The sequence below is a fragment of the Enhydra lutris genome, unplaced genomic scaffold (genome assembly GCF_002288905.1).
Source record: "Enhydra lutris kenyoni isolate GAN:26980312 unplaced genomic scaffold, ASM228890v2 scaffoldscaffold43, whole genome shotgun sequence".
NCBI classification, from domain to species: Eukaryota; Metazoa; Chordata; class Mammalia; order Carnivora; family Mustelidae; genus Enhydra; species Enhydra lutris.
The window spans coordinates 5627156-5646256 of NW_019154127.1; the positions used below are offsets into that span (position 1 = coordinate 5627156).

Consider the following 19101-nt stretch of genomic DNA (forward strand, 5'->3'; position numbering starts at 1 on the left):
GAGGGAGGGAGGGTGGGCAGCATCTCCCTCCGACCCCACTGTGGCTGTGGGGCGGAGGTAGGCTTCCAGAAACAAGAAGGTGGCAGCAAGGATCCCATCGTCGCCCCGGTTCCGCCTTCTCTTCTAATGGCCTTCAACGGCCAAGTGGTCGAAGTGTGCCGATTTTAAACCCTTTTATGGAAAGTGCCATACCCTTTTCTGCTCACATCACTTAAAATAATGAGTTAGCCGTACTTGTATTAGTCCGTCTTTCAAGTGGATTAAATTCACGGTCTCATTCTCCTCCAGTCTCGCAGGCTTTGGCCTGGTGTCTGAACCCCTAGATTAGACAGATGAGCACATGCCAGACAGCAATGAAACGCAATTACCTAGGCAAACTTTTGAAGGATTTGAGCCCTGGGGCACAGGCTGTTTACGAAAGACTGAAAGCACCGTTTGTACTGAGCAGGACCAGTTGCCTCCGTCTTTTTGAGTTCTGGATCCCGCCCGCTGCTGGACTCCAGGCAGGATTTCTAGGGGGCAGATAACATCGGGCTTCTGTCCACACCTCTGTACCTCAGGGTCTTTGCTGTTTTTCAACAAGAAAATGCAAGTACCAACAAAAACCTAGTCTAACATCTCCTTTTGTGTTCACTGGCTCTCTTGCTCTCATTGGTGGTTTATTATTATTATTATTATTATTATTATTATTATTTTGTATTGTGTACCACCCCGAGAAAAGGCAGCGAGAAATCATCCTATGGCGGCCTGGCTCTGTAACATCTTTGGAAGCGAACAACCTTTCCAATAAACAGGAACTTCCCGTCTTTGAAAAACACAGCAAACCAGTCTCAACAACACGTCCGAAGTACTTTCCCCTTGCCTGGAACAAAAAAGGCTTCTGAGGAACTGAGGGAAGAGGAGGCGAAGAAAGCGAAAGGGAGGGTTGACGAAGAGGGTGGCAAATGGCCTCCCCCACCCCCACCGTCCCAGATGGCCCACGTTCTGCTATTTTTTTTTTTTTTTTCAGACAGACAAGTGGGCCGGCACAGGCGAGTTGGAATGGTCCTTCATCCACCAGCTGAGGATCATAATGCAACGCCACAGAGGGGAGGGGAAGGGGGAAACTTGGCTTTTGTTGTCTGTCTTAGGCACAGGGCGAAGCCATTGACGGGGTGGCAGTGAAATGTTTCAGCGCTGTGGGGCCTGAGACCCCAAGGCCTGGCAACAGGTCGTTTGGGGAAAGAGGCTTGGTTACAGGTGGGCAGAGAGCGGGGCCACCAAGGCCAAGAGTGGATGGATGGAAGGATGGATTTGAAAAACGCCAGAACCAGGAAGAATCAGGAATGCTTTTAGGGAAGGAGGCGACACAGGGACACACCTGACTGTGGGGGGAGGGCGCAGAGAGCAGGTGTCTGGGAGGCAGCAGTGAGGTGGGGGTGGGGTTCCAAGGAAATAGTGGGTAAACAACTTCTTTTACTTTGGGGTCTGAATCTCTAATTAAATGTGTAAAGCCAGCTTCAGGAATTTGGAGGACAGCCTTAAGGTGAGCTGTCTGAGGAGGAAGGCGGATGGCAAGGAAAGACAGTGACACAAGAGTCTGGCCTGGGGGGTTGGGGGGGCAGCAAAAAAAAGGGTAGCTCATTAGCTTTAGAAAACAGAAGGCTGTAGAAGGTAATGGAGTTAGAAGGTCAAGAAGCAGAGACACTCCCATCTTCTTCCTTGTCACAGAAGCAAAGGGAAAGGGGCGAGTTAGTTGTCATCTGGGTGGGACCACCGAGGCTCCCTCTCCCAGGCTCCGAGCTGGGCTCTGGGAGGAGGAAGAAGAGTCCGTCACAGAACTAAGAAGCAAGGCTCTGCCCTAGAATTGGTGCTTTGGGATGAAGGAGATCATTCCGGGCAGAAAGTTTTGGACTTCAGATGAAAACGTGTCAAGCACCAGGTTTGATGTGCTATCCTGAGAGCAGGGAAAGTCTTCCTCAGTGACTCCCACTCTCCCCTTCCCTGCAAATCCGGGCTAGGGTCGGGGGGTCTGGAGAAGTAGGAGAGACAGTTCCTGCCTCCCCAAGCCTGTCACTCTTGGAACCATGACTAGAGACGGGGAGGTGAGGGTGCAGGTGCCCAGGGCTCAGGGAAGCTTGGAAAGCATCTCATTAGTCGGTTTCGCAGTTTGGATGATCTCAAAGCACAGAGGGAAAGCTTGGGTCCTTGTTCCCAGGAGCCCAGGACAGTTGGGGCATCAGCAACCTAACCCCATCGGGTAACGATGGCGGCAAGGCTTGGGAAGATGGTGGAGTCCCAGGCCCCAAAGGATGGGCTCGGGACAAGAGAATATGGACTAGCTCGATTATTGGATGGGAAAGGGGGGGCAGGGAGGTGCCCTGAAGAATGGCAGGATCCGGGGAAGGATGGAAACCTCATGGCCCTGAGAGAGGCTGAGGCAGGGCCAGAGAAGGAGCTGAGAAGCCTGTGGTTCAAGTGATCTCAGTCGGAGCAGGTTCGGTTTCTGTCTCTGGTCCTCCTTGGCCCTCAGGTGGCTTGAGGGGGCCACATCTGCTTCTTATGCCACCCCCGTGCCCAGGCTGTAAGTTCAGACGGAGTGGCCTCAAAGAGACAGCTTTGCAGTGCTGCCTCTGGCCTCCCAGAAGGCCACAGTCTTAGCGGCGACGCCATCTCCCAGGGCCCAGGGTCGTCAAGGGTATAGTCACTCAAGGTCTCATGGAAGGGGTTCAGACCTGGGCAGGAGGGAGCCAGAGGCCCCCAGGTGTCGTATCTCACCTTGCTGCTTCCCACACCTCCCTCTGCGGCCTCAGAAAAGGTATCCTGGGTCAAGCTGGCTGATGTGCACAGAAAGAAACCAGGACAGCGGAGTCCAAAGTGATTTGCTCCGAAATCCCAGGCCTCAGATAAAATAAGCAGCCTGCACATATCCCCCCCCCCCAACCCCCGACAGGTCTCTGGGGCTGAAGCTATGAGTCAGCAATGGGACTTGGCGCTTAAGCCCATTCTCGGCACTGAAAGGATGGGGACTGCTTGTTTGTCGTTGGAGGACGAGCAGAACAGAGTGACCGCTGGCACCTCCGAGCATCCCCGCTCAGGTAAGAGCCTTGCTCACAGAGAAGGAAGAGGAGAGCTTCATTACAAGCCCCCGGGGCATGACAGGTCCACGCGGGAGGAGTCACTAGGTGCTAGTGAGGGGCCTATTGTGGGGCCTGGCAGAAAAGGGCGGCTTTCCTAACTCCAGGAAACTTTTCCTTGATTTTGATCCCAAGAGCTTGCACATCGTGTGGTCCCATGCAACGCAAGTCATTTCGGGGGTGGTTATGACTGAGTAATGAGCGTTCACAGCCATCAGCCTTGAGGGCTGCCGACCTGGGCCAACCCAGAAGAGGTCCTGCCCAGTGACTGCCTCAGGTCGGGGCCTCTGGACAGCTGGGTGTGCAAAGGGTCTGCGGACGTAAGTGCTGTGTTCTCTGTATTGGTAACGAGGGATGGCAGGGACAGAGCGGGGACAGAACAGTTTGCTGATTCGTCAGCAAATAACACCAAGGTGGGGAAACATTGCCCTCCGCTTACCGCCCCAGTCACTCAAATGTCAGCAACGGGAGGGGAAAAACAAGAAGTGAAAACCGTTCCTGCACACCACCAGTGTGGAAAAAAGTTTGGATTTCGGCTCTTTTCACCACCCTGCTTCTCCACTCTGTGGCTCAGCTCTCTTGGTGACTGTGAATTTATTCTCCACCAGGCCCCGAGCTTCTTGTTTGGCAGTGGGAAATTCTCCTTCATAAGAGGGCTACTGTTGTGTTGTTTGTTTGTTTTTAATTTCCAAAAATAAGGAAAAGTTTGTAAAATGGGGGGGGGCAGGTCCCGGGAAGGGGCGGAAAGGAGAGGGCAAGGGAGGCAGCTGACCCCAATGTATCCCAGTCTCGCCTTGGCTTCTCCCTGGCCCCCCAGGTCCCCCCCTCTCTGTTCTGAACGTGAAAAATAAGCAGCCTGCGCCGCCTTGACTAGAGATGTGTCTAACAAGGCCCTCATTGTCTCAGACAGGTGTGAGATTGGACTTGATCTGAGGCCAACACCTCCAGTCCCGGAGCCAGCTCTGTGAGCTGAAAACATGCACCAGCCCTCCAGTAATACCACTGCAGCCAGCCAGAGTCTCAACAATTTAAGGCTTAACACACACAACATAAATCAGTGGAGGATGGACCAGCCGACCGGCAGCGTCTTGGGCGGATGCCTGCAGACTGTCTACAGATCAGACCCGGCCTGTTTGGGTTATTTGAGACCTTTTTTTTTTTTTTTTTTGGTAATATAAAGATGAGAAACTGGGTGGAGCTGTGCGCAGGCACACGGGTGTTTGCCCTATCTTGTTCCAACAGCCCCTCTTTCACATTAAGTGCTGTTTTGCAGGGACTGCTTGGGAAGGTTCGCTGTGCTGTATCCAAATACTAGGAATGTGTTCAAGCTGGGGAGGGTGGGCAGGAGAGCTAAGCGCATGCATATCAGAGCTGGCTGTGTGACCTTTGGCAAGTCACTTAACCTCTCTGGGCTCAAAGTGCTTCCTCTGTCTAATGAGAGGGCTGGCTACCTCATTCTGGTCCAGCTTTCTAGGGTTCACTCATCTCTGTGGTCAGAAGTTCAAAGTTGCTGTGGCAAACTGCCCAAATCAGGGGACATCACGACCCTTGGGGGAGAGTTTGGAAGACTGCTGAATGCTGTGTTTCTGAGTGGATCTGTTCCTCTGAGCCAGAAAAGTCACTTCACAGCGTTTCCTTCATTGCCTCCTCCTCTGGTCTGTTCTTTAGAAACTCTGACTACTGAGGCCAGCCACGAGAGCCGTGGAACTCAAGCCCTGGGGGCTGTGGTCAAGACATGTCAAGACCATGCACTGTGAGAGGCAAAGACAGGAGGACAGGTCCACATCGCTACTTAGTGCAGGGCCTCAAGTCCCTGCTTCTCTTGATTGACCCCTAACTAAGTTCCACGTAGGAGAGGTGACTACCAACTCGCCAGGCCTTAGCCACAGGAGAGAGCCCAGAAGCCACACACATGTCAGAAACAGCGCCTCTGACAGAGGGGCATTTGGTGTCTGCCCATGATGGTCCTGGGGGAGCTCTGGCCTTGCTGTCCATGACCCTGACTCATAGGGAAACCTGTCTCTGACTCTAGTTCCCGTGTTTGCATGGCCATGCACCATTCAGGGAGTAAATGCAGAAGCTGACAGTGGGGTCCTGAACCAGGATGCAGGACTGTCACTCAGCACCAGCTGCGAGGCCCCAGCTCCCCTCCCGCCGCGGCTTCGCTGCGTTCCCACAGCTGCGGCTGCCCGGCCCCGCCCCGACACACTCGCACACCTGTCTGCAGGCCTCCTTTTGGCCCGCCAGCCCAAGCCACCAGCAGGCTTTCAAGGCCTGGGCCTGTGGGCGGAATCGGCCCAGGGAGGTATTTACTTAAAATCACACAGGAAGGTGAAACTCGGTTCGAAGAAATCCTTTTGTAGATGGTTCATTAAAAATGCCAAAGAGGCTGACCATTCACATTCTCTAAATGTGTCCGATTCATGTAAGTTAGGGATGGGTCAGGGTTCATCTCTGGCTGTCACCCACGTGGGCCAGGGAGTGTCCTGTCCACCTCTGCAGCTGTTTGCTGTCCCCCAGGGAGCAGGGCTGAGGAGGACAGAGGGTGGCCTTGAGGTGGGGATTCTATCCTTGCCTTTTGAAAAACCCCTACTCCTAAAGCGTGGAATTCAGCATTTTGAATGGAGGCACAAAGAAGTACACGATATAGAGTCCAACCAAGGGTGCCTAATCATCTCTTTGAGGAGACAGCACACTTCTAGAAAAAGGCCGTGGAAGGACAAGCACGGCGACACGTCCTAATGTGCGTTCCACTGACAGCAGAGACTATATTCTGTGGCTACCTCTGAGGCGGAGGCAGGATGGACCCACGGGATGGGGTCATCCTTGGGATGACCAGGAGTCCCAAGACCGGGAGTTCAGGTCTGCCTCCAACTGGGCCAGTCCCTGTCTTTCTCTGGGGCCTCTGGGGTCTCACGCGGAAAATAAAGGGCATTGAGCAATGATGTGTAAGGTCCTTTTCAGCTCTAACATTCCCATTGATTCCCATATGATCTTGCGGAGCAGTGCTGATGGGTTCTCCTGTCGGAGTTCTACCAAGGAAGAAGACCTTGACTCAAGACACTACAAAAACCACCACAGGGCAACTGTCCTCCTGTGAAACAAGGTGTAGCTCATCTGACAGGACAGATGGATGGATTATAACACCCTGGTGAGACCCCACTGCCCCCCATGTGGGTACAATACTAGCAGTAAGAGGAAAACAAATAACATCGACCGTTTATTTAGTGCATGAAGTGTACCAGACTCTATGCTCAATATTTGACGAAAATATATCTCCGTCCTTGCAGCAAGCTCGGAGGTAAGAGGAGAAAACCCATGCAATGCTCACTGCGCGCCAGGCATCCAGGGTGTACACCAATCAACTCGCTTATGCTCACCGCTCTCCGGGGAGTCAGGTACTTCTCCTACCATGCCCATTTTACAGATGGCGAGCAGCAGTGGCAAGGATTTCAGTGATTTTCCCAAGGTCATGTAACTACCCAAGTGCCCAACCTGGGATTTGAATTCCAAAGCCCATACCCATTCCTCACCATATGGATTCTAGAGTTACTTGGTACATTCAGATTCTGCTTTCCTCAGAAAGTGCATCCTGGGGGCTCCCCTGTTTTTCCTGAGTCCTCTTCTGTTGATAAGGTGGGAGGAACAGGTATATCCTGACTGATGGGATGGATGGATGAAAGAACGGGTGTTCTGTCTTGACATGTCCAGGCCGCTGTGTCTCCCTCTGAGGGAGCCATGACTGACCAGGGAGAAAGTTTGAAAAATAAGAGAAGTTCCTTACAGACCCTCTAATGTATCCTCCCCCCAACTTATCCCCTCCCCCAAGGCGCGAAAGAATCAAATGAGGAATTCGGGAAGAGATTCTGGAATAAGAGTAACAAGATTTCCTCTCCCTTCCACCTGAATTGGCCATCTGTAATTTTGCACAAATTCAATTTTAAAGTCATGCTTTGTAATTTGTGGAAAATCATATTAAATTAAACAGATGCACGTCTGGGCAATGACTTCTCTCATTTAGCAACATATGGTGCCTCGGAAAGCCCGATCCCACAGCAAAAATATTACACAAAAAAAAAAAAAAAAAAAAAAATGGTGGTCTTTTAATCATGGGCAACAGAGTAGAGGTGTTCTCGACATCCCTACTGGCTTAAGAATATGAGGCCCGGCCGTTCATCAGCAGGAGCGGCGGCATGCAGAATTACAGAAGGTTGGCTCGGAAGACCACGTTTCTGATTGCTTATGTGAGGTGGGGGGACCTGGATTGGCCGTAAGGGCCCTGGTCACGGGGCGGCTCCGCGTCTGCGCGCAGGCGCAGCAGGCAGGACCGTCCAGGACCACGTCATGCACCTCCTGGGGGTGGCAGGATGCGGGGATTAAAGGAACCAACAGCATCAGCTCTCTCTCTGACGGTGAGCTCTATTTTGTTCTTGCCTTTGGTAAACGTCTGAACCAGGCCCCGGCTTTGCTATGATTCACTGCCATGACTGCTCTAAAGGCAGCCCCCGTGCGGCCACCGTCACAAACATACGCTGCAGGTTCAAAACCGAGACGGGGGAGGGCGGGAATCACTGCACGTTTCAAACACTTGCGCGTTCACCCGCAAGACACCAGCCCTCTTGGACCAGCAATAGAAACACGGCTGAAAACTCAGGCCATGACAGGTCTACACAGGCAATTTACAACCTTGTACGGATGAAGATTAACAGACCCCTAGAGAAGCGATCTAAATAAACCACTTAACGGGCAGAAATGCCAAGTTGAGCCCTCGAGCTTGTGCTGACTTTTACAGATATTTTAATAACTTGATCATGTAATTTGCCATCTAATCTTGCAGAGAGATGCGCTAATGGAGTGCGAGCAGCCACACAGCGCAGTAACCCCAGGAGACTTAATAAAACCACCCTGTTCGCTTCTCTTGTATGACCTGCGACTCCAAAAAGCGCAGTCACTGTCCACATTACTTCTTCCTCCCTTTTAACCTTGCGATGTCCTTTACCACCCCTCCCCCCCAATACTCCTGCAGGTTAAGTGTGTTTATGTAGCTCTCCCAAAGACAGAAGGGAGAATTGTCACAGCCTAAGCTCCCAGGGTCTTGGATCAGGCCTTGGGGTGACTCAGATTGAACACATAAAGCTTGTCAGTAAGGAGACATCCTCTGCGGGAATCAGCAAGTTATAGATCTGGGAGACTTAACTGTTCCAGATGGGTGAGCTGCTCAGTCCCAGAGTGGTGCGAAAGCAAAGGCCTTCCCTAGGGATGCTCCGCCTTTAGACACCACTGGTGACCACGCCCAAACCCCAGAGCTGAAGGATCAGAATGCCTCCCTCTCATCCTCCCAGCGGGACTGAGCTCACCATTACAGTGGCCCAAACCTTGCTAACCACACTGATCACACTGACGGATAGAGGCGTAGACTCAGGGAGGTTGGGTAGAAGAACCAAGATGGGGTGCAGCCATGAACACCACGTCTGTTTGCTCAGGGTTTGTAGCCACCCAATTGCGGTTGGGTGACATGAGGTGCCCTGGACAGTCCTCTATGAGCTCCTTCCCCCTCTCATTCACACTCCCTCCAGCAGGAAAAACAGGGGTTCCATATGATGGTGAATCACCTTCAGAAAAGGAGTAGTAAACTCCTGCTGTTGATCACAATTGGAAGATGTTTTTCAAAATCTTGAAACATATATTTGGAACATTCTAGATCCAAAATATAAACCCTAAGAGGTGGTGAATTAATGCTGGTGCCCAGGACTGTGGCACTTGAGACTGTGTCTTGAGAGGATGACTGTGTTTTCTACCCAACCTGGGGTACTCACGGCTCATTCAGGGACTTGGTGTCATGAGACTGTTTGGGCTTGAAACTGCTGATTTCTTTTAAACATAAATGTAATATTCCATGCCATGCAGGACGGCAGAACTTGCTAATACTCAGTCTAAAGACTGTCCGTAGCTCCATAATTAAAAATCAACTGGGTAAGAAGTACGACCTTCCTTTTTTTTGCCCCCTGTCAGTCCTCAGGTGTGTACAAAGAAACAGAAAATAAACATGATTGGCCAATGTTTGTTTTTAGGGTGAGTTCTGTACTATTTCTTAAAATTATTTTGTTTTATTTACTGTGGTTGGTAACTGAATCTCTAGTATCAAAACATACAATGTTCTGCCAGAAAGAGATTATGGAAGAAAGGTCTACAGAAAGAAACTGGGTTTGTCAGCGAAGATTTTCTTTACAGGTGTTTTGCAATCCGTACCTTTAATCTCCATAACAACACTGCTTGGGAGGCCATTGTTCCGTAATAAGAAAGCTGCTGTGGGGCTAAGGCTTTGGACATAAAATGCAAAGATAGAAGACAAATATGCACAGAGGTGGCCTTCTGAGAAGCCCTCTGCCTCTGTACACTTTCCCCCAAAGGTCTGGCAGTGGCGCCCCGAGGGCCGGAGAGAAATAAGGAAAAGCAGAAGTCGCCACAGTTCCTCAGCATTATTTAAATCATACATGCGGATTTTTACAGAGCCCTAAAATAAATGAATTACACGGAGCCTGCATTTCCGTTCCCTGATGGGAGGAAAAATAACGCAAATGAGTAAAGTCAACTCGGTTTGGGGAACCACCCCCCCTTACAAGAGAGCACGGGACCTTTCTAACGGGGGGCCCTGTGTTCCTACCAGCACATACGGTCTGTTCCTCCCTTGGCACCAACTTTTGGTCAACTTTGACATGGACTTCATGGCCATAGTCAAAGTTTCTTTTTTCAATATCCAAATTTGAAAGGCTATCCTCGGGTGATTTGTAAATTTGGGATTATGAGGTATGCAAAGTGAATTGCCAGCCTTTCAAAATGGGTGTCCGGTCAACAATGCCTGTCATAAAGCCATTTTAAAAAGGCAGCTTGTCCAAATACAACAGTGATATGCCTCACTCTGGGGAGGTCAAATTCTTGAGTCCATCCCAACTGGCTGGCTGTGGTCTTCCTGCCATCTTCTGTGCCTCTGCTTATTACCCTGCACAATGTCATGAGCTGTGGGGGACTAGGGCAGAAGACACCCGAGCCTCCTGTCTGCTGGTCTGCTTTGCGCCCCTGACACAGGGCAGAGCCCCCTTTCCCTATTGAGCACTGTTGGCCTTCTGGCCCCATCTGCACAGATGCTCTAGAAAATGTTAAGAAATATCTGATTTCATCCAGGAAATTTTCCTGGCTGGGAAATAAAAGTATCATGATAGCGAGTTCTGGCAATGGTGGGGTGAAGTGTTGGTGGCCAGAAATGGTGACAGGCATATAGCATCAGAGGCTGAGCCCACAATATCTGTTCTGGGATGGGGGACATAAGAAAGTGATTTCTAGACCCTTCTGCCACCTCCTTTCCTTTCTACCTCGGTATAATTGCTAGGATGGTGGCCCCCCAAAAGCTGGGTCCATGTTCTGACCCACGGGACTGTGAATGGGACTTTATTTGGAGAAATAACCTGCAGATGTGACTGAGTGAGATGAAGTGAGATTCTTCTGTTTATCTGGGTGGGGCCTGAATCCAATGACAAGTGTCCTTAGAAGAGACAGAAGAGGGGATGACATGGACACAAAGGCCAGGTGGAGATGAATGCAGAGATGGGAATGACGCAGCCACAAGCAGGGAATGCTGGAAGAGGCCAGGGAAGATACCTCTCTAGGGTCTTCAGAGGGAGCCTGGCCTGCTGGCACCTTGATTTTGGACTCTGGCCTTCAGAACTTGAGATCATAAATTTCTGTGGTTTTAAGCCATCGAGTTACAGCAGCCACTGGAAATGAAGTCACCTGGTTTGGTGATGCTGGGCTTACCAGCTCACTAACAGGTTTAAGTGGTGTCCACGGGCTGGCGCTATGGCCCGGTGCTCTGTGGCTCATAGTGGTCTTGGAGTCTCCAAGCATAATTGTTACTCCCATTTTGCAGATGGAGAAACCGAGGCTGTAAGAAGTTAAGTAACTATTGGAATACATGGTTTGGGCCAGGTTTGGGCCTCAGTGGCCCGCCCGTGGAGCCTTCCCTCTCAGTCACTCCACACTCTCTCTTGGACATTGTGTTTCCAGCTTCTCTTTCCTGCCGATTAACTGTTGATGTCAAATAAGTGCTCCAAGGACAGTTTTATTAAAAGCTTATATCCTGAACAAAACCCTTTGTCAGGGTGGCTGAACCCTTCTTTGTTGTAATTAGAAAAGATGCCCACAAGGCATCACGAAATCGCTTGGGGAAACATGACATCCATGAAAACGTTCGGTGTGAAAACGCCGTCCCGCTACAACGTGGCTGATGGTGACTGGGGTGCTGACCACTGGCCAGGATGGTGGCTCCTTTGAAGGGCCAGTTTATGAAGTACTTTGCTGTGTGGTGCTTGGAAATGCAGAGCAAGCATTTGAGCAGTGCTCTTCAAGGAGTTCTGTGCGGGGAGCTATGCCTCTCCGTAAACAGCGGGGAGAGTAAACGTCAGGCTGGCTTCCAAGCCAAGCAGGGTTAAGTAACTCACAGGAGCAAGCGGAAAGCAGGAGTGACAGACACAGTGCGGCCACATCAGACTCACGCCACAAAGGCAGAGGCAGACTAGGAGGCAAAGGCTCTCAATAGCCTTTTTAACTTTTTTTAAAGGAGAAAACAAAGACTTTGCTTTCCTCCCATCCTACTTTCTCCTCTTCCAAATGTCTACAATGCCATTCATGAGTACGAGCTTTGCACACTTCCGAAACCCACCATTTACACTGCACCAGCCCAGAACACAGAAACCATGAACTGAGTTCTCAATTCCTGCTTCTAGTTCTATTAACTCTTAACCCCCATCCGCCTGCTTGGGAGAAGAGGGGACGGGACAGGGCAGCGGCACCCCTCAGCTGGCCCCTACCCCACGCATCCATTCCACCATTTTCTTTCTCCCTCCCTTCTTTCCCTCTTGCATTTATTTATTTTTATTTATTCACGGGGACACCTGATCTGGGCTTGATCTCAATCCTGTAAGATTCTGTTGTCAACCTTGAAAGGCTCTCAAATTCTGCCACCCCTGATAAGAGTTATTTTTTAAATCATTCACTTTTTGAGTTTACAGCATGCTTTCTATGGTGATTCCAAGCACTCTGTTTTGCTTTGTCGTGTGACCATTAAAAGACCACTGACATATTTATATGTGCAAATTTCTGGTGTCTGAATCCAAGGTAATCCAAGGGCCCCCATCCCCCCTTCGATTTTGAACTTCTAGAAGAGGAGGAAGAGGAGAGAGAGGGACAGAGTGAGAGAGAAGAAGGAGAAGAAAAAAGAAGTGGTCTGTCGTTTGATATTTTACCCCCAAGGCTGGAAAGGGCATTTCTCTGTCCTCCTACAGGGAAGTGGGAAGGCTCTTCTCCCTTCTGTCAATGCAGCTGGTAAACACCGACACAAGTAAGCCTCATTAATAGCTGAGGAACAAAGTCAATTCCTATCTCCAAAAGCGTCACAGGCAACAGTACCAGCGAACACAGTCTTTCCAAAATAACTTTAACCTGTGGGGAAAATCACTATCAACACAAAAATCATTTGGAGAACTGGAACTGAAGAGGTAAATCTGAGACACCGGGGTCTCCACGCCCTGACTGTCCTCTCGACTCTCAAAGCGAGGCACCCATACTCCTCAAGGCTGATCAGAGGTTGCCAGGATTTGAATGTTAAGGAGGTTCTGGTCCCAGTGAACCAGAGAAGAAGGCCAGGCTGTCACCCCCAGTAAAGCAGACAGACTGGGAAGCCCTCCTCCTCCCCCCTCGTCCCTCATTTCCTCCTGCTATTTATGCTGAGTTATTCTGAATTAAGTTTCCTTTTGTCCCCAACTTGAAAAACAAATGTACATGTCCCCCACCTACCATCCCCCACAAAAGGCAGCTTATCAAAGGGCCCACCACAGAGTCTGGCCCTAAGGTTCTCATCATTAGCAATATCTAATGATAACAGAACGCATTCACGCATGCCCGCCAAGGGAATGCCCAGCCCAGTACTTCTCCCATCTCCGCTTTGACGACCGGGATTCTTCTTGACACTGCCCAATCCTGTGTCTAATGGATCCTCGATTCCAGAAAACCTGCCACTTGGTTAGCTCAGGCTCTTTAGCCAGAAAGGTCTGGGTTTGAGTCCAAGTCTGTCACTTATGCTCTTGGCGACTCTGTAATTGTTAACCTCTGAGGTTCAGCTGCTCTGCCTCTAAACCACACCCCAAGATTGTGGTGAGAGCGGAATAATGTACACAAGAGGCCTCACCTATGCCCAAAGTCATAACCAGTCCAGTTAAAGAGTTAAGCCTCACGCTTTGACGACTATGGCAATGTAGCCAAGAACAACAAAACTGGCCTCTTCGTCCAGTTTTCTGCACCGGCAGATGGAAGTCTGTCTCCATCTTCCCAGAAAGGAGGGGGTTATACAGCCTTAAATGTGGTTCGTCATTTTTGGTAAATTGGGAGCCAAATTCTTAAAATTAATTGCCGGGGTTGCCCAGAGCCATCTCTAAGGGAGTGTATGTGACCAAACCAGCATCAGTGACTTCATCCGTGCTGTCCCATCTTTTAAAAGGACACGTGTCCGTGCTCCTTCCCATGACTGAACAGAACTCTAAAATCCGGGGCACCTGGGTGGCTCAGTGGGTTAAGCCTCTGCTTTCGGCTCAGGTCATGATCTCACGGTCCTGGAATCGGCCTCGCATCGGGCTCTCTGCTCAGCGGGGAGTCTGCTTCCTCCTCTCTCTCTGCCTGCCTCTCTGCCTACTTGGGATCTCTGTCTGCCAAATAAATAAATAAAATATTAAAAAAAAAAAGAATTCTAAAACCCACTTGTAGAAAGAAGTTCGTGGCAATGTGTTAACGAACGGTGCAGCCATGACAAAATGGTTTTCTGTTCACTTTTAAGAGCTGGTGAAGGAGGAAGTTGAAATTAACCTCAGCTCTTTTAAGAGTTAAAACCTCAACAAATAAACGGCGGTTTGGTGGCGTGGTCGCCCGCCGCCCTCTTCCCTTACGCTGCTTCAGATAATTTGAGATGCCTATTTTGAGTGATTCTCCAGCACATCTGATTCTAGATAGAGGCGTTATTCTAGATCTGTGATTTCCTACTGACAGAGTTAAAGGGGCAGGCATAACTCTCCGAAGAAGGCACAACCTCCCTGTCAACCATGATCCCTCCAAACCCCGAGTCGCGGACGTTTCCCGAGGCAGAAAACATCCACACATCTGTACGGCACTGCTGTAGGATGTCTGTGACTACCTTTGGGATATTTTTCTTACCACGATGGCTGCTGTTTCAAAGAGAGCCATAAACACATACTGGATTTTTATATAATGCATCTTCTTAAATATAATATGGAGTCTCTACAGCTAAGCCAGGAAAATAACCATTTTCCTACTCGTCAAGAACAAAATGAAGGTTCTGGCTGAAAGAGACTTTACTATTATTCCCGTTCACTTTCTAATTTCAGGGGTAAAAAAACATCCCAAGGGTCTACTCAAAACATGACTAGGATAAAAAAGCATTTTCTTACAGGGGAAAAAAAAAAAGAAAGAGAAAGGAAAAGCAGTTTTACATGAATATATCCTGGATAGTTATTTTTTTTTTTTAAAGTTCTTACGATTTTACAAGTGAAGGACTGAAGAGCCAATCATATTTTGGAAAGAAAATGCATCAGCAATATAGTTAACACATTCTTTAAAACAGCAACCAAGCCTCTAGGGCACTCTAAAAGCAAGTTATTATTACTTACATGTTGCAGAAGTAAAAAGTTTTTAAAAGGAACAAGAAAGGGGTGAGGCTCTGTGTTAAACCTGATCCTCTGCTAAGTAAGCATACAATATTCCAAGGAGCTAAAGAATGCCCGTCCGGCCGCGGCGATGTCTCCACCCCAGAGCTGGTGACTGCTGAGGACAAGAATTCACTTGCCACCCTCCCCCTCTTGTTTTTGGGAAAAAGAGCCTATCTGACAAGGAGGCAAATCAGACCTGATTTGCTCCTCGCCAAAACTGTCCAAAACCAAGCCGACCTAATAGTGGCCATCATCTCGCCGCTGCGTGGCTGAATCATTGCTTTTAAAAATGCTTCATGATTTTGGTTCCAGTTATCGGTGGAAGAAGGCGAGTCCCTTCATCAGCTGAGGAGGTCAAACCATCGGTTACACGATGAGAGAATAAGAACATAGAAGTCTTCCCTTTGATGTTACAAATGGAGGCCGGAAGATGGCATAAATTAATTTAAATGGCCCTACACACACGATCAAGGAATCTCCTTGAGAATTTGTTCTGTTCGGAAGGAAAATTTCATTTCACTCCTCACCCGTCTCTCTCACTTAACTCAATCCGATTTACCGCACACACTTGCATTTTGGCATTGAAAGAAAAATCAATATGCATAGTTTGAACAAGTATTCATGATCAGCGCCACAAAACTGATGATTCCAAGGCGGCTTTCTCCTAAACACACCGAAGATGAGTCCGTAGATGAGAGAGAAAGCACCAGCATCAAGATTTAGATTTCTGTTTGGAGACAAGGGGCCCCGCCCTACGGATGGGCCACTTCGCAGCTGTGCGCATAGTATCTGATGGGAAGCCTTCTCTGGGAACTTTCCCCTCAAATAACAGAACCTCCCCCAGACACATAATAAGGAGAGCTTGTGGCATGAGCTATAAAACTCTGGGCAAGAAAGAAAGCATGCTTGCCTTTCGAGAGCCCCGCATGTGCTCACACCGAAAGCTAGCCACTGGTCCAAAAACCTTAAAGACCTCAAGACGAGCACACATCCCACGGTAGGACTCACACAGTGAAAACCCCTGGGGAAGCTAATTTCTCCGGCCCCAGAGGGCAAGCAGCATGTCCCTGGCTGGCCACCTGCCCTCTCCCCCAGATGTGTTGCTTATCTCTCCCTCTGAGTTAGACAAGCCTGCTACTTGGAGAAAGAATCTTACTGTGACCGTTTGCACACAGCTGTGTCCTGCGCAGCACACAGAAAATGACTACATTTTGGAAATTCGAAATGGTATCACAGAGCAAATAATCATTGACGTCAGTGGTTTCTACAGTGCAAATGAACTCTGTGTACTATCTAATTTGGCACAGTGTATTTTATGTAATTATTGTATTTTACAGTGTTTTTTCCTTTTTTTTTTTTTTTGGCATTTGTTTGTTAAACCCGGGTATGTGTATATGGGGGGGTTCATCTGCATTTTTTACTGATTGTCCATTTATTTATTATAAATAGTACCTTTGATGTGCTGGCATCCATACTTTCCTAATATTTCTTTATACTTTTAAAAGAACATGTATTAGATACAAACCCCACAAACAATCTGAAGGCAACAACGACTTGAAACATCCTGACATTCACCTGTTTGCATTGTGTGTGTGTGTGTGTGTGTGTGTGTGTGTGTGTGTGTGTGTGTTCAAGCCAACATAGCCAAAGCAAACTCTTAAAAAATGCAAGCTATTATCTACGTAGAGCTCTCTCTCTCCATAGCCCCGGTACATGTGCCTCTTGATCTGGGGATCTCATTACAGCGCAGATCTGACTCAGGAGGTCTGGGGCGGGCCAGAGACTGCCCTCTAACAGGTTCCCAGGCTGCGGGTCCAAGGACCATTTGAGCAAGGAGGAGAAGACAGGACTGGTCTAGGGGAGTGTGGCCCGAGGGCAAGGCGGGAAGCAGGCTCCCTCCAGGTACTTACCCTGCATCTGACTCTGAGGCTGAGGGTTAAAGGCAGTGGAGTGGTTCAAGGAGGCCCGAGGGTTGGGTGTGGGGGCTGGGTGGTGTGGGCTGACCCTCATGGCTGTTCGCCGCAGCTGCCCCAGCTCAGGGAGCCGCTCGGAAAAGGACGAGCTCCGGGGCTGGTTCGGATCATGGGTTTTCGGGGGTTGTCGGGGGGGGGGGGGGGGGGGGGGGGGGTGAGAAGGGGAGAGGGAGGCAAGGAAGGAGGGAGGGAAAAGATCAGAAAATGTATTGTGGCTTTTCTAAAATTCGGGGTTTTCTTGTCTTTCCCCTCCCTCTTCCCCTCACCCCCAACGTGGATTTACAGGAGGTTGGCACACATGGGGCTGGCTCCCCGTGGAAATTCAGGGCCACTGTCCCCACGGCAGACAGGGGGGCCCATTTCATCACAGGCCGCTGGGTGCTCCCCTGGTCTGCGCCCCATCTCCCCAACCCTCTGCGCCCATCTCCACCCGGCAGAAGGTGGTGGGCATACAGGGATGGTGGTGGTGTGAGGTCAGAAGGGAGAGAAGGTGCATTAAGGGTTGGCCCTTGGCCATGCGCTGCGGGCCGAGCTATGGCAGCCAGGAAAGACGCCCTCCCTGTGGCATCGGAACCGCCGCTCCTTACTGCAAACCCAACCACCGGCAGGTTTTAGAGGCAGCAAAGTGGGCCCTGGAGCATATTAGCGCACGCCCCTTCCAACAGGAAATGAGGTGTGGCTGTGAACCCACGGTACTTGGGGAGGTCAGATTTCCTGATAAATGCAGGGCCTGGGCAGCCCTCAGCCCCTCTCCGCTCCCTCTCCTCAAAAGCTTCTCACAAGCATTCTTCTTCCCTGAAGCCCACTTCCCTAGGTGTAGCCTCTAAGAGGGGGCTGACCAGAAGGTAGAGCCTGGGCCTCAGCTGGGCCATCTACCCAGCAGGCTGGGCCTACTGGAGCCCAGAGGCTCTGCCAGGAGGCTGGATGAGCTTCCCCCAGGGGCTCAGGAATCAAAGGTGGAAAGGTGGGCCCCTCCGCTGTCGGTATAGACAGTATCTATCCTTGCCTTGTTCCCCATCAAAATCACTGTCACCAGGATGCAGTGAGCAGAGGCCATTCCCATGGGACAGGCCAGGAGGGTTGGGCCTGCTGTTTCCTTCCTTAATCCTCCCAACAACGGCGCTCTAGACTAGAGACTCGGGCCTGTCAAGCAGAACGGAGGCTCAGGATGTACTGATAGAGGCACTGTGGGGCCGACAATTCATTCTCCTTTCCAAGAGGATATGCCCCTGCTTCTTCCTCACCCCTGTGGTTCGAATAAAGAGTCATTGATCAATTTGCCACCAACCACACCCCCCCCCAACACCCCCGCTCCGCCAACCATCATCAGGGGGCTCCAAACAACATTAGGGGAGCAGCCTGCTTGCTGTGGTAATCAAGGGCTCTTTCACACGCCCTGACCCAGACCTCACTTAGAAAGAGGATCCCTGGATTCCACTCCCCCGGGCCTGGGTAGGAGTGGGGTGGGAGAGGTGCATTTTAGCCCAGCTCCCAATCGCTACAATTACAAAATTAAATTTTATAACTTGTATTATGGTTCCAAATCTCCGTGGCTGGCCGTTCCTTCCTGCTGCCAGGCCCCTTGGCACGGTTGACACAGTCTCAAATTCCAGACCAAAAAAAGGCCCCACTATATTGCAGTGATTTTTATCATGAACAAGACCTGTTTGGCTCCGAAACGAGGAAAACGACTTAAGTATAATATTTGTGTAGTTCAAATGCAATGCTCCCTCTTTTCATGTGTCACCAAGGCAAATCTGGATTCTGATTCAGCCCCGCAGCCCACAACACTCGACCTGAACACAAACAGCCTGAGTCACACTGGGCCAGCACACATGTGAGAGGCCTCTTACCGGCTGAGTATTTTAAGCACTGGCCTTGTGGGCAAAAGGCCATAGGGCCAGGTCCCGGAACCACTCATGTTATCCCTTTCCCTCAGAAGAATGAAAATGTCTTTTTCTAGAACATTCTATTTCAGTCGACCGTGGTGTAACTGTCTCTGGATGGATCTTTCCTTGACTCCTCCCTCCTCTTATCTTTGGAACAGATTCTTAGCTTTCTGGTGATCGGACTAAAAAATCTGGTATTCTTATGCCCCTAAAATTTCCAACTCAAAGGCCACTCAAAGCATAGTAATTAGGCCTTTAAAATGCCTAGCATGACCTAATGGCTGGTATTAGGAGTCGGGCAGAGAAGGCAGGAAAAATGATATTGGACAGTTCTACCACCTCCAGAAGAATGCCG

At 49.9% G+C, this 19101-nt stretch overlaps 1 protein-coding gene across 3 annotated transcripts in view; it reads right to left on the reverse strand.

Annotated features, from left to right (window-relative positions):
• The window catches only part of LOC111155817 (runt related transcription factor 1), a 243570-nt gene that overhangs the window by 20865 nt on the left and 203604 nt on the right, over window positions 1-19101 (reverse strand). The window contains exon 7 of one of the 3 annotated variants that reach the window (XM_022516231.1): window positions 16795-16970. The exons of 1 other annotated variant lie outside the window; for it this stretch is intronic. In XM_022516231.1, the coding sequence (XP_022371939.1) occupies window positions 16795-16970 (176 nt within the window). The remainder of the gene's footprint in view (window positions 1-16794; window positions 16971-19101) is intronic. One more of the 3 variants, XM_022516232.1, reaches the window with a different exon arrangement.